The sequence below is a fragment of the Strix aluco genome, chromosome 2, assembly GCF_031877795.1.
Source record: "Strix aluco isolate bStrAlu1 chromosome 2, bStrAlu1.hap1, whole genome shotgun sequence".
Classification (NCBI taxonomy): domain Eukaryota; kingdom Metazoa; phylum Chordata; class Aves; order Strigiformes; family Strigidae; genus Strix; species Strix aluco.
This window is the reverse complement of record NC_133932.1, coordinates 61,199,181-61,214,773: the sequence shown is the minus strand read 5'-3', so window position 1 is coordinate 61,214,773 and position 15,593 is coordinate 61,199,181. Positions and strand designations below refer to the sequence as shown.

Below are 15,593 nucleotides of genomic sequence, written 5' to 3'. Positions count from 1 at the left end.
TTTTGATTTTCATTCACCATTATCAGATGGGATTATCAAAGCTTCCACATTAGATATTATCACACATTTTTTTTCAGCCTTCTTTTATTAATGTACAGAGAAGAAAAAGGAAAAAATCAAACTGAACCTCTCTTTTTTAAAGTCAACAATTTTAACATGCACTCATAGAATTGTCTTAAAATTAAACCCCAGTGATGAAGGACAGAAATAATATGAAAAGTTTACACTTCTAATCAGTTTAAATTCAGACTCACAAAACTGTCATCAACACTGTGAACCAGAGCTGAACCTACTGGATTTTATGATAGGGGGGGTCATAAAAATGACTGGGATGTCTCGATTTCAATGTCCTTATTGTTGAGAGCATATTTACTTGTAAGTGCACACAAAACACCATCTTCAATATGGTGTTGACTGGTCAGTAGGCACCAAGAACGGTGTGTCATTTACCTTCTCTCTCCGAAAATGAAATTTCAAGCTTATTTATCAAGTAGTAAATTGCACAGGCGGGAGCAGGAGCTCGCAGTGTGTCTTGACTCTGAAGACTCACCACTGGCAGTAGCTTTCCCTGCCAGGGGTCTGCTCTCTGTCATGAGATTTTCCTGAAGTAAAAGCCCTGCTGACTGTGAGTAATGCTATCGCAGCCTGGCAAAAATTCTCAATGAAATCTATCAAACAAACCCACAGAAAATGACTTGCATCATTTCAGTATTCACGCCAACCTTTTTCCCAGTGAGAGGCTGAGGACAGGGTGAGCAGCATCCACAGAGGGAGACCATCAGTGGGAGAAAGGAGTCTTGTGCACCAGTGCTGGGACTGGAAAGGAAGAAGCTGTAAAAGCACTGTGCAATCACCCCCTGAAAATGCTCTAAGAGAGCACCCTCGCTTTTCGTATGGTGCCTATTCATGTTCCACAGGGTAACATGCTTTCTACTAAATTGTTTTCCTGATTCCATTGGTAGATTGGATTTAAAAGTAAGTTACCTCAAACATCTACTCCTTTAAAATGTCAAATGGAGTAAAAATCATGTCTATCACAAATGGTGAATCATCTTCACATCAGACATCCAGGTTTGACTCATTTGCCCACTGCACGGATATCATTCTTTATTGCTAACTATTCCCATTACTTAGTTCCTGTAATGGGAAAGAAGCATTCAGCGAATGGGAAAGATTGCCTGTGAGCTACACAAATCTCCCCTGCAAGCCTAAATTCATTTAACATCCAAACTTTTTTCATGGAAGTTCACACCTATATACAAACATAGGGTGAAAACATTTCTAGAGTAGAAAGCTTGAGTACACTTGCTGTCTTATTTGAGGCTTAAATCTTTCCTTGTGTGGCCTGAAGCTGAATGTGCTAATGCATGCCAATGTGCCAGCAGGTATTTTAAGCATACTCTGGACACTTGGGGCCAACAGTTAGCAAGGATGGAAGGTCATTGCATTTAATGTGCTTTTGAGACTGTTTTAATCTTGCAGCTGCAGCAAAGCTTGAGACTATCCATTCTACCAACAGGACTTCTTTGCTCTGAAAAATTTCACAGGCAAAGAAGATGGCTGTGACTCACTAGGCTCAGTGTTTAGGTCAGAGTTTGCCTGAAAGAACTAAATCAGTTGAAAATCTTACTCACCAAATGCTTCCTATAATTAGTTTTATTAATTTACAGTTGTAGAGATTCATAATGCAAATATTAAGGTTGGTACAATTAAAGAGTGAATGGAAGTGTGTGTGTCTGTAAGCACCAGAAGAAAGAGCAGAGCAAAGAGTTAAAAGAATGACCCTTACTGAAAATAGAGGACATGTTTCCAGGACACTGTTCCTGTGTTGTTTCTGCCAAGGCCAAAGCACAGAGGCTTGCCAGCAGATGACCATGCACTCTGCCACCAGAAGAATAACATCCAAGTTGCGGCATATCACACATACCATTACTTTTCCTGTAAGCCCACCCAGAAATTAGGCTATTTTATATAGACATAGCTTATATACTCCAGACAAGGAAAAATGTACTAAGAGCTGATGACTCCTAAAGGATATAAAAGATCTGTCCATAAATTAGCCTGTCATTTCTGATCAAGAAGAACCACAAAGACAGGACAAGGACTCAGTAGCTGGTGTACCTTTTCCCATGCTGCACACAAGTGATGCTCACCAGACCACATGAGCACACACATCTTGGTGCTTGTGAGAGTATGGGTGTGAGTGTGAGTGAATGAGATCTATGAGGGGGTGATTGTGAGTTGAAAAAAACCAGCTTATTTAGAGGTTTTGTAATTAAATATCACTTTCCCTTTCCCAAAGATCTCACACTGAATTTTGTTACACAAAAGACCCTAAATATTAAATGGTATAAAATAAGTCTTCAAAAAAGTAGTAATGTTCTATGCTTCCATAACCCTATGCTAAGAGAAGAAAATTGGCCCTTTTGTTTTCCCATTGAGTACATTTTTGCAGTCCACCTTAAACATGAAGAGTGACTTCTTTAGTGAAATATTAATGCTGACATCATTAGCTACATCTAGCATCTAGCTACATATAGCAGCATCTGCTTGCATTTTGCAGATGCTTGGTTTTGACACATCTATTAAAACATGTATGAGTAAGTGGTATTCTGCATTACACTTGTACGATTCCAGGGCAACTCCATTAGTATTACTGACTGAACTAGACTAAAAACACATGGCTACTATGCTCTTGTTTATTGTTCGGTGTGTTAGGTTTTTTTAAAGATGTGTATACAGAACCTTAGAGAGAGCACATCCTGCATAAAAGCTAAATAAAATGGCATCTCCAGCTTGCTAGTGTATTACGAAATACCAACCTTCAGTGACCTTATGGTGTAAAAGTTACGGTATTTTATGTAAAAGTCTAGTTAAAGAAAGGTGGAGAAAAATGTAGCATTTTAAACACATGAGTATTCATGATGTTACATACAGATTTAGTAGATATATTAGTGCATATATAGAGAGTACAGAAAACTTTACAAAATAGGAAAAAAGTTTCACTAATACTGTCTGTAGTAGAGCAGAGAAATTGTGCACTCAGGCCATTTTTGTAGTTCCTACAGAAATACACCTATCCTAACTTCAGATGTCCCAGTCTAACATAGTCACCTTACAAACTCTTTATGATCAATGGAGAGAAACAGGCACCTCCAGAACGTGAGTTGTCCAGACCATCTCAGGCGGATATGAATGAACCTCTCAGGGTATTTATTTTCTTGCCTTCCCCACAAAGGCTACCTACAGTGACAAACTGAGAAGTAAACGTGCAATTTTTATATTGATGAAGTTATAAGGGCTTCCTTTGCCCTTGCAACACAGATCATCCCCCACTACACACTCGAATATTCCTGAAGGCTTTCATTAGTTTTCCTCTTCATGAACATGTGCACCCTAACATTGAAGCATAGGCCGTCCTCAGTAACAAGATAATAAAATAGTTTTGTAATACCCATATTTTGGGGTTTTTATGACCTTATTGTTTACTTCTTATATAAGGCAGTCCAACTCTTCCAACTTTTGCAGAAAAAACATCCCATCCACTTTTCTTTAAGATCTTGCAAATCAAAACATAAATCAAATCTTTACTTGTGCTAAATGCTAGCAAAACCCTCTCCTACCTTCCCTTACGATATCTTTATTTATGTTGTAAAGAAAATACTCCTTAAAAGAAAAAAAAAACTTTCTGAAATAAAAACATATTAAGAAAATAATGGCTTTACCTATTATAACGTGCATGCCAAGTCTTGCCAAATGCTTCACAGTTTGGTAACCAATTCCTTTAGCACCTCCAGTCACTATAGCAACCTTTCCATTTTGTGCAGGGAAAACTATATGAAGAAAAGAAAAAATGCAAGGTTAGTTCACAATAGTCACATGATTAAGAAGTTAAGATGTATTTTAAAGAGGCGTACACTTAACAGGCGGCTCAAACCAGACCAGTAAACAATCTCAGAAGCAAAGTCTGTATGGAAATAAAAACCACTGAGCATCCACCATTATTTACTGTGCTATAATTTTCCAATATTAACAGTTCACGGAAGACTGAGGTTGACGATACGGAAGACAAACACCCAGTTCAGAAAGTTTTGCATATCTATTTGCGTGCATTTTGTCATCCTGCAGTAATTTGCCCTTTAAAATTTTCACCTTAACTTTGTTACAGAGCAAGGTGACAGCTGTTACAAGTCAGATCAGGGATGGTTTACTCCATGCATATGGGGAAAAAAATTCAATCGGCAGCATGATATCCTGAAAACTTCTTGAATGACGAAGCAGAGGCCTCTAACACAGGGGAAGTAGCAAACAGCTCAGCCAAAGATGATGCATCTAAAGGGTAGGAGACGGCTGACCTAATTTACCTGCGTAACTGAGCACTCTCCCTGTTGAAAATCAGAGGGTCTTGGCCCCCAAAGGAAGGAGGGGCGCAATTTTTTGCATGAAAACCTCTACCTGCTTTTCCCACCCACCCCAGCCCTCTTCTGCAGAAGCCAGTATGCCCAACACCCGCAGCCAGCCCCGCACCACCTTTGCCCTAACAAGTGCTCCTTAACCCAGGGCAACACACAGCCCAGCAGGTAGGGCACAGCCCCAAACCCGCTCTGCTAGGGGCTGCTTAGTCCTACAGCCTGTGTGTCCTTCATTCCCAGGCAGCTCTTCAACTGCTGAGTGAGCCAAAAAGCGGCTGGGATGGCCCTGGTAGGGCAGCTGCCATCCTGGCTGTGAGCTCTCATGCTGCCCGTGGGTTGCCCAACACATCACTCCAAGAGGGAGGGAGCCCTGCCACCAAAGAAGAGCAAAGGCATTTTAATTTAACGGCTTGGAGGAGGCACGAATTAGGTCAAATAGCAAATATGATTTTTTGATGAGGTAGACAATCTTTCATGTGAAGCACCATGTGGTCTTCTGGTTAACAAGGTGAATTTCTGTTTGCTTTTTAGAAGAAGCTGATAGGTATTTGTACAGGGAAAACGGCGCTGAATACTTCATTTTGCTGCAGTGCAGTGTCCGTAGGCAATATTATAGATAACAAATGTTAAAAAGATGATGACTTTCATCTATCAAAGGACTTTCTATTTTGATTTCTAGGTTTTTAGGGTAGTGCTTTGTTCTACAACACAAGCTCATATTTCATATGGTTATGAAACACAGAACTAATGATGATACAAGCTGCTTTCTTCACAGCAACTTCAAAAAGGAACCAGATTTCACCTATTCTGAAACACATAGTTCTTTCCAGCACGATTCAACATGAATTTCTGTTATCTTCAGGTAATGACGTGATTATTCCCATCCATACAGTGAAAATTGTTTGCAAGTAGTTGAAAGTTAATCCCTATTACAGTGATATCCATGCATGCAGCTGTCCTAACGTATATAATTTGAGCTAAATAAAACTTCGCCGAGAGCTTTCCTAAAGGGCTTCAGTTTAGTTATAAGCAGTCCTGCAATCTCCACCAAAAATACTTCTCATAACAAATGCTAAGTAAAATGCCCACTTTTTTTCAGTAGTTAAGCCTAGAAATTAAAGCTAAACCAGACACTAAATACCTGGGTAAATTGTTCACTCTGGGTAGTATTTTTTAATTGTTTATGACTTTACCAGACTTAGACTTTTTAGATTATGTTTTCCTGGTCTGTTCTCTGTCAGTGAAGCAGAAAAAAAAAAGGAAAAAAATAAGCTTTTCCAGTTTTTGAAAATGCAGACAGGAAACAAAGATTTTAAAGAGGAAGAAAAATAATGTTCTTAATGTGAAACAAGTTGTTGTCACCTCTATGTGAATAGCCCTTGTGCCTCAGTGTGACTGGATACACTTGAAATTTGTCAAGGACATAAAATCTCAAATCCTTTCAGCCATGGAGTGAAAAATCACTGTCTGAATGATTTGCGTTCATAAAAAGGGGGACCAGTATGTGCCCACTGTTCAACGTCTTAGACCACATAAAAAGACGAACACATTGCCTTGTACCAAAGACGTGCTGAGAAGAGACAGATCTCTTAACAGGAACAGGGCAATACTCTTTGCAAGATGGCAGACAAACCTGAAACAAAGAGCTTTTTGAGTTTTTGTTAGCTCTAGAAGTTCAAGACTGAAAAATGAACTCTTGCAAAGCAAATACCTCTTTGTTTAGTCAAGTCCATGCTGCAAGAGCCATTCTGAGGCCTCTCCTGAGGGGTTGAACAGCTTTAAATCCATACACAGAGCACTGGCATTGTCTTGGTGTTAAAGCAGGAACGGCCATTTCAGGCCACAATAGATACATGTGTGAATTTTGCATGTGGCAACTGCATATGTACTTGTAAAGAAAATGCCATCTAGAAGGCAAAAATGTGAGTTGAAGTCCACTAAGTAATTTTCTTTTAAAGTTTGGTTAACCCAATCATAAACTACATTGAAAACTCTGCTGACATGTGATGGAGCAAGTTGTACAAATGTGAGGTTTACTTCCTCCCCAGAGTTCTCACTCCCCGTTTATATTTCATCTGGTTTCACCTGTGTGTTTAAGTATAGAATCTAGAGCAAAAAGGAAAATTAAGTCATTTCCATTTTTGCTTATTTCACTATAGCTGAAAAAACATACTCCAACACCAACAAAAGGAATTTCCTCAAGAGAAATTGCTTTCCTTTGGGCCTCAGTACCTTCTCTTTCTCTTCTGCACCCTCCATGTCTCCTCTTGCTTCCTCCCCTCTCACCACATTGCCAACCTGACATATGGATTTCGCATGTTGCACACAGGTGTTGTCACTCATTTCCATTACTGCACCACTATATCTACCTATTGAATAAGAAGTGACATTTTAGTGCAAAATTAATTCACTTAGAAGAAAATGAATGGGAGAAAAGGAGAAAAAGAAGTCAGGACTGAGGAAGGGGCAACAACATGAAGGAAAAATGGGAAGTCAGAAGAGCAAAGTGATAACAGGTATCACTGCGATGACATGGTGCTTAGCAGAGGACAACGAAAGAAAATGTCCGGTCCTATCCTGTCCATGACGGCTGCAAAGAAAAGGACAATTTTCAGTCCCAGTGGCCACTCAAATCAGGTACATTACCAACCTGCAATGAAGAGCATGACAGACGGACAGACTCCACTGCAGAGATTCATTCAGTGAGATCCTATATTACAGAGAGCTTTAAAACAGGCCTGTTTCTAGCAGCTAGCTCCAAGGACCTAGGAAAGAACCCAGGGAGGGAGAAATGAGGGCTGCAGACACATGGATAAGTGGCCAGTATCCATTTTATTTAAAACAGGTACAGTATACAGCTTCCACATAGCATGGTTTTGAATAGACACAACACTGCATGTCACATCCCAGTATATCAGCTCACTTCAGCCAAAATGGGAAACACAAAGAGAAAAACTGAAACACATCTCAGGGGGGACAAAAAAGAAACCTAACACAAAACCAACAAAATAACCCCCTCAATTAATTCTTAATTTTAATTTTTATTAATCTTAAATTTATGTTAATCTGCAGAAAAGGTGTACTGTTTCTGTCAAGACAGATACCTTACTGTAAAATGAATCTCCATGAAAATGAGACACTGCTAGTTCTTACATCAATAAAAGTGGTCAAGTTCAAATCTAGGCTGTGTGTGTAAGTCAGTGGCAACTACAGTGAAAGGCAATTTATTGGTGCCTTGTTCCCACTAGAACTCCACCATCGGGTAGAGTTTGCAAAACACCCACCTTCTCAGCATGAAAACACCTCTTTCATGATGAAACCCAGAATCAAACTTTCAAAGCAGACCTGGGCTCAGCCTGGTTTTCCAGCAGATACTGGTTTATTTTGTGCAAGAGGTTGAGCTGAGCGTGGCTGGAGGCTGGGAACCCCCAGGCAGGAGGCAGCAGAGACCCACCGGCTTTGCCACACTGATGAGGTTCCCTCTGGTGCTTATTGCACCTCATTTAAAACACCCCAGCTCTCTGCCTCTGCTCCTGGTAAGTAGGTAGATACTGATCTCAATTATGAGGCATAATGCCAATGATCTTACCATGGGATGTGAGAACTCTACAGCCCTGGTGCTAATGAAATCCCCTGGCCAAGCACTAGCTGATAATTTCCCATTGTGTCCGAAGCAACCAGCCTACAGTACGTAAGTGCTGCTTTATCACGCCGAAGTCTGAGAAAGGCTTCTCCCAGGCTGCAGGTTCTGTTTGCATCCCAACATATTTGGAGAAATAAGCCCGTCTACTTCGCAAGTGGATTAAGCTAAAGCAAAAAAATAAGGCAAATTTATTCTGTAATAAGTATGTCCAGACATGAAGCTATTTTAAAATAATTATTGTTCTTTTAAATATAGTTCTCCTTAATCTGAAATAACTTCCATGTACAGAGACATCCTCACACAAAGCCTACTATGAAGAAATTAAGACAATTCTGTAATTTTTAAAAATACTAATTTCAAGGGACTCTTAAAGAGGGCTGCCAAGATGTCTCTGCAACTGCCAAGACCACAGAGAAATAAAACAGACTGCAGACCCCTGTCAATGGCCAGTTCCTGCTGGCAAAATCTCAACTCTGGGGTAGGGATGGGTGTAACTGAAGTAGCCAAATCAAAACAGAGGCATTAAACTTTCTTCTTTGCAGAAATGTACTATGTGAACACAGACAATGCAAACCTCAAAAGAGCTTCCCTTAAGAGTTGATTGCTTTGGTATTTTGTAATCTTTACAACACATCCTGTTTGAGGCCAAAAAACAGAAGAAAAAGTTATTAAAAGTTTATTAAAAGCAAACTGCATCAAATTTTTACAAAGTTCCATCTCTTACCCTATTAATCCAGCATCTGCATTGTGGCACACTGAGTCATGTGGACATTAAAATATAATATCTTTATATTAATCTCTTCATTAAACCTCTTTTTAAGACACTGAAGGCCAAAGGCAGAATTCAAATTGTCTGAATCAGTCTCCAGTCCTTATCAGGCAAGAAAGACGACCACCGCTGAAGGCACCTGAAGAGCTGGTCAGCGGAGCCACCCAAGAGGCGCCACGCCGGGACCTGCCTGAACCTCCTTGAACCAGGAACTCAGCACGGGGACTTCAGTGGCATTTGTGCTGAACAGACCCCCGCAGACAAATCCTAACAGTTATTTTTTTCCTTCCTCCTATAACTGAATAATTTACATGCAAATATTATGCCTGAAGGTAACTGGCAGAACCACAGATAGAAAAAAAAAAAAAAAAAAAAAAGGAAAAAAAAAGAAAGGAAGCCACAATGAATATTTAGTTTGATGACAGAATAACAAGACCCAAGTTTGGAGCTGTTCCCGTATAGCAACACTGAGTGAGAAAAAGAGGGCAAACTAATTGTCAGTCCTCATCTAACGCTACAGGACAAGGCACGATCGAGTTTTTCTAGTTGGCTAAAGAATTCATATGGCTCAGCCTATTACCAAATTACTGAGTAGTTCTTCCTATCCCAAAATACTCCAACTCTTTTTCCCTGATTTACACTGTGGCAGTGCTGAGATTATAGCCATTAAAATCCCTTTCAAAGCAGATGTAGAAAAATAATTCATTTGCTACTCTGAGAGGCAATCAGTAGACTGCTGGGGAATCCATGCAGCTTTCAGCAACAGCCTTTTGTGTGAGTCTTACAGTAACATCTCCGTAAACTTCTGTTTTGGCAGAAAGCGAGTAAACGGGGTCCAGGCTCAAAAACTCACTCCAGGACTACCCTAGCAGAAGACAATTTCAGGTACTCAAGTCCTGAGTAATAAACCAGACAATCTTTTATTTTTCTTGTATGACACCAGTTTTCACCAGTAGAAAAGCTGCGTGCTCTAAGCCTGTCCTAAGCCTGTGCAGATGATCTTTCAAATCCAAACAGTCTTCCCAAATTTGCACACCAAAATCTCTTCCGACTCTGCTGCTTCCTATCGCTTTCCTAAGGAACATCAATATGCAATCAAGATTGAAGGCTTTTAAGGCTGGAAACCAGGTAGGTGGCAACCAGCCTGACTAGTCCTTCTGTAAAAAGGTATCCTGCTGGTTTCAGCAGTTGAGGCCATCAGAACTTCCGCTGATGAACAACTGCCATGAGCACATGCAGATCCATGGGCATATGACCAACAGGTCCAATGTACCTTGAATTGATGGACACGTTGTGTAAGGGTGATTTATTTGCCTAGGGAGAGAATCTGTTTCCAAGCACAACTGGAATTTTGCACCAGCTAGGTGACAAGGCCCCTAGCTTTTGTCTTACTTTACTTCTGCAGAACTGAAAGTCAGGAATCATGAGGAAATGGAGGTACCAGAGACAGGCTGGCTCTGGAGTTACTCATGGGAAAGGAAAGGTGTTGAAGAACCAGAACAGCAGGAGAAACCAAACCATGGAAATGTGTCCTTTACCCTACAAACACATAGTATCTCAAGGTGCTATTAATGGAACAGCAGCAGCCAGCTGGCTGTAAGAATTTCAGCAGCTGGGGGAAGACCTAACTTAAGAACCCTCCCACACAGCCACCAGTAGGGAAGACAGATTGTTAACAACTGCTCACAAAACCACAGCAAAACCCTTGGCATCTGTAGGACCAAGTTTCTTGTTTAACCATTACACTGGGCACACATGGGTCCTAAAACGCTGCATGCAAATGAACGAGCAAACAGTAACTCACACTTACTAATGCTGAAAATTCATAGAAGCTCCTTCCCCTGTATTTCAGGCTGGGGTATCCAACACAGAAACACACGTGCAGTCCATGCCCTGTGAAGCCAACATTTCCACAACAGAGCAGAGCTCCCGCACACACACAGCATGGGCAGTCACTGGATCAGCAGCAGCAATTTGTCTGGGCTGCCTGGACACCTGGGAAGCCAACCAGTGCCATAACTCAAGCCAAGGCACCACATATCCAGCAAGCCTGGACAAATGGCCGAAGTGTAGCAAGGCAGCAAATGACACAAAAGCAGGGGAGTCAACAGCTATGTCAACTAGAAAAGCAGTGTGCTCACCCAGCTAAAGAGCTAATATGTATAATCATCCCTCCTGACCTCGTCAACATGGGAACAAGTGGTATCTTTTCAGAGTTAGCAGCAAACATCTGCTGAGCCAGACTAATGAATTATTTCAATTGCCAATGAAAACAACCAAAAAAAAAAACCCCAAATTTAATCCTGCTGTAAGTTTATAGCATTTGTTTAGCTTTTTGACAAGCATGCCAGCTTGCTTATAGGGATGAAGTGATAACATTTGCAGGCAAGATGACAAGCCCTTCACAGAAGTCAGATACAAGTTTCCAAAACTGATTCCAGGGCTCTTCCCCAGATATCTCATTTAACACATGGAAAAGCCATACAAGGATTAATAAACAGAATAGCTCCTCCTTGTCTTATTTTTCATCTCATGAACACACTGGGGAGCCTTGGGAGGTATTAGATAGCAACAAATATTATTAGAGTTCAATATCACAAGATTGGAGCACCAATATCCACAGCAAGACCTAACTATAGTAAAAGAAATCCACACATTAGAAAAGATGCAAGATAAACAGGCACAGTAGTAAGAAGAAAGTTATGATTACAGTACTGAAAGAAGTATATTTTTTGCTAAAGAAAAATAATGATACCCTAAATAAGGCAGCTTTTCAGAGCAACAGGTTTTGGCACTCAAAAATCCAAGTCCTGTGATAAAAGATCTCTGTAGCAACAATGGGAAGGGGGGTGGAAAGCTGCACTAAAAATTTCATTTGCATGACACACCTATCTGCATTTCTTCTAGTGATTCTTGGAAAGACAGGATAAATGCAGATAAAGGGAGAAGTGTGTGTGGAAGGCAGGGGATGCAGAAGGGAGTGTTAGACTCTCAAAGACACAGGAAGAAGTCTTTTTGGTCAAGAAGAGGTAATTTTCGAGTGCTTCAACCCCCTCTCCCCTCTCTTCACCTTTCCCCCTACTTAAAGTGTTCAGCTGAAAGAGCCACATCTCTAAGCAATACACCTCAATCATAAATCTCTGCATAGTGGTATTGTCCTCAAGGCAAAAAAAGGTCCAGCGAGGAGACCTGCACAGACAGCTTGGCCTCCTGCTACTTACAGATGCAAATCAACTGTGGTTTGGTGTAGGGAAGATGGTGTAAGCCAAGGCACTGTAAACACAGACTGGTAGAAAAGGTAAGCTACGGCTATTGCCAAAGTAACCTGAAAAATACTTTCTCTGCACTTGCATGTGTATTTTCAGTGCCCTGTTTTCTAGTGCATGTGACTGGAGTGTTTGCAAGTGAAGAAGTCCTGCCTGGTTGTGAGAGCCCAGGGAAGCTGCATTTTTACACATCTTTTGACTGAAGCCTGAGTGCTTTTAGTTTATTGGTCAAATAGGATCCTCAGTAATATTGATCCTGGGCTTTGCAATGCTGCTAGACTTGGCAGAAGGGCTGCACAGAGAAAAAAAAATAATTGCAGTTTTCAAAAACGATATAGATGGTAATTTTCCAAACTGATTTATGCTGTCTTCGCTCTGACTGTGAAGAACCTCATCCTCCAATAAACCCTACGCAGACCTTCTGCATCAGGCTCACTGATCACGTCAAAAAAATTGAATGTTGCCCCCCCAAGAAGGAAGAGGCTGAGAATGGAGAAAACTAAAGAGGATGATTAATCTGGGAAGCTTTCTTGCCATTTCTGAATTGTCTTTCTCTAAGACAATGGGAAACAACGCTGCATTGAAAAACAGTTTGATGAAGGATATAATCTGAGCTCTTCACAACACAAGTTCAGGCTGATTTTGACAGAGAGATATTACAGAATTTGATATCAACAAATATGGAGCTGCCCTAAGGTAAAAGAAAGGAGAAGCAGAAGGGAGGGTGCAGTCTCGAGTCTTAAATCCCACTTCTGGCCATGTTTGCCATTCTCGGTTACTTTGTTCTTTTAGCCAAAACTCATCTAAAGATAAGAGATTTGAATCTAATTTTTACGAGTGCCAAACAGATAGATTGAACACAGCATTATACAAATCAAACAGTTGGGAAATATCACAGTGCACTATTAAAATCTGCTAAAAATTCATCAGGAATCCAGGTTTGCCCACAATCCGCTCCGGGAGTAAAGTTCCCAACCAAATGTGTAGGAATAGCAGAGCACTTGATCCCTGGGAGGGGACGGAGGGGAGGAGAGAGAAGGAGAGAAAGAAAGAAATGAGAGATGGAAAAATTGCCTTAGATCTACAAGTACAAATTATATTAGTGAAGTTACAACTCTGCAAGTTCCAAACAGGCATCAAGCAACTTCTACCATCACACGCTAGTCCTTATCTTAAACATCCTTGTTATTCCTGGCTTGAGCCATTTTTTTGCCAGAGAAACACTAGTCTCAAGGAACAAGGATATTTCAGATAAAGACTGATACTACATATTGACAAACTTGTGCAAGAGTATTTGGCACCAGACTACCCACTGGCATTACACTACACTTGGCATATTTTGCTCCACTATGCAATTGTTTAGTCTTGGGGACGGACGCCAACTAGGGACTTGGATGAGGCCATGAAATGCCACCTTCACTTGGAAGAGAAGAGAGGGCTTTGCTGCCGTACAGCCAGATACAAGAGGCATGTGGGCCACCTCCACACTCTGACAGGAGCAGTGGCTGAAGGGCACGGGGCTAATTTGGCACAGCCGAGGCAATCAATATGTGAGCAGCCCCAGCTTCGCTCATAACAGGCACTTCACAAAAATCTAATGTGGGGTTTTGTGAAATAAGGGCAAAACAGTTGTTGCAATAATATGAAGAAATCCTGATAATTCCTTACCGTATACTGGACAGCCACAGCCTTCATGTGAAACATTACTGGGTTTGCCAAAAAAAACAGGAGAAGAAACTTGACACTAGTTCCAAGAAGAAAGTAACCATTCCTTACATATGCATATATTTTAAGGATGCATTTACCCATATAATTTCTTACATGGGAAAATACTATCACAAGAATAGAGGATGACATTATTTCCATTTGCCATGTATTCTCTGCCCTGCTTATCTTTCATTCCTTCTATATATTTACCTATTAAATCTTACTCTTTGGCTTTCTTCTCTTTCACTCCAGTCACACTAAAGATAGGGAAGTTATATACAGGTGTATCTTTAAATCAAGAAAAAGCATCTGGTTATCTTTTGAACAGATTTACTGATACATTTACTCTCATACTCTCTCCCTCTGGGCAAATGTAACTGTGCAATACCTCAGGCAATGTCATTTTATGTAAAACTTCCCAATGCTCTTCAAGTCATGTCATCTTGTAATTATGTTTTTTTCCTGTTGTGAAATAAGAGATGAAAAAGAGGAGCTCGTCCCAGGAGATTTAAATAGGGGTAATGGAAATAGCTCTGCGTAGTCTAGTACCTGCAGAATGAATTTTCCCATCCTGCAAAAGTTAGACATTAGGAAATAGATTTTTTTCATTCTGTATCAGGAACCAAAGATTGTCCAGGCTCCAAGCTTTTACAAACAACTAACAAGTAGATGCAGCTCCATCTCAGAATGGTTTACAGCCCTTGGGATGTAAGAAACCATTTCAAGTCCTTGCTCTCAGCCATACCCCGAGCATACAAAAGCCTTCCCAGCATAACTCCCAATCTAACAGGAGAAAGTTCCAGTTTCAACAAACTTTTGCCATTTAAAGACACTTTTTCCTCCCGCAGAGGTCCCCAATAAATGTAATATTTTTCCATACCATGCTCAGAAATCCAGTGATAAATTTGTAAGAAGCCATAAATAGAAAATAAAGTGAAATGTAAGTAATGTCAGAAAATGTCTTCTCTCAGAAAGACCACATCCCAGCTATCTCTAAAAACTTGGCAAACAGTTATCAGCATGAAATGTGGCACAGAATTCCTAAGGTTTTAAAATTTCATGTCTAACTGTGAAAAATTAGCATTTAGGTTATAGTTTTGACCTAGAAACCAGGATGATGACAGTGAGTTTGAAATGCTGAAGAAAAAAAGAATCGGTAAAGCGTGATATGTCTGTTACTCCATTACGAACTGAGTAAATGTCACAACTGGCTGCAATGCAGAAACCTCATTTCAGAGGACTGTAAATGCTGGGCTGGTTGTTTCACAACAAAGAGAGCTCAGGACAAAAAAACAGCTGCTATTTTTGATGTAATCCCAAATAATGCAGAAACCAACCCAAGCAGGCAAGCCCCCACACCTTGCATAGAAGAAAGGTTCTGTCATAAACCTTCAAGTCTGGTGAATATTTACAGTACCCAAAGCTCAGAAAATGCTGAAACTCAGATATTCATCAGCATTTTCATACACAGAAACTGAAGCAAAGAGTGATCCTCATTACTTATGGTCAAACTGGAAATCCAAACCAAAAGTGAAATATTGCTACCTGCTTTTTAGCATCTCACCACAAGAATTAAAAAGCCACCATAAAACAATTTATACTTTGCACTATGTTCTGTACTTTTCAAAAGACCAAATATTTTATTTTTAATTTTCAAGACAGTATTAACATATTCCTAGAAAGTACAGGATATTGTATCACAACCCCCAGTATCATCTTTACAGCTTCTACTTTTACTGCTTGTGAATTCCAACACCTCTTATTCTGACCACACGCTATTAAAAGATTGAATTCAT

The 15,593-nt window shown here is 40.3% G+C and overlaps 1 protein-coding gene across 5 annotated transcripts in view; it reads right to left on the bottom strand.

The window, feature by feature from the left end:
- DHRSX (dehydrogenase/reductase X-linked) overlaps positions 1-15,593 on the bottom strand; it is a 173,797-nt gene that overhangs the window by 132,525 nt on the left and 25,679 nt on the right. For 3 of the 5 annotated variants that reach the window (XM_074814921.1, XM_074814924.1, XM_074814925.1), the window contains exon 2: positions 3,726-3,833. In XM_074814921.1, coding sequence (XP_074671022.1) covers positions 3,726-3,833 — 108 coding nt within the window. Of the gene's footprint in view, positions 1-3,725; positions 3,834-6,644; positions 6,739-7,062; positions 7,084-15,593 lie in introns of those variants that run through there. The other 2 variants (XM_074814923.1, XM_074814922.1) reach the window with 2 other exon arrangements.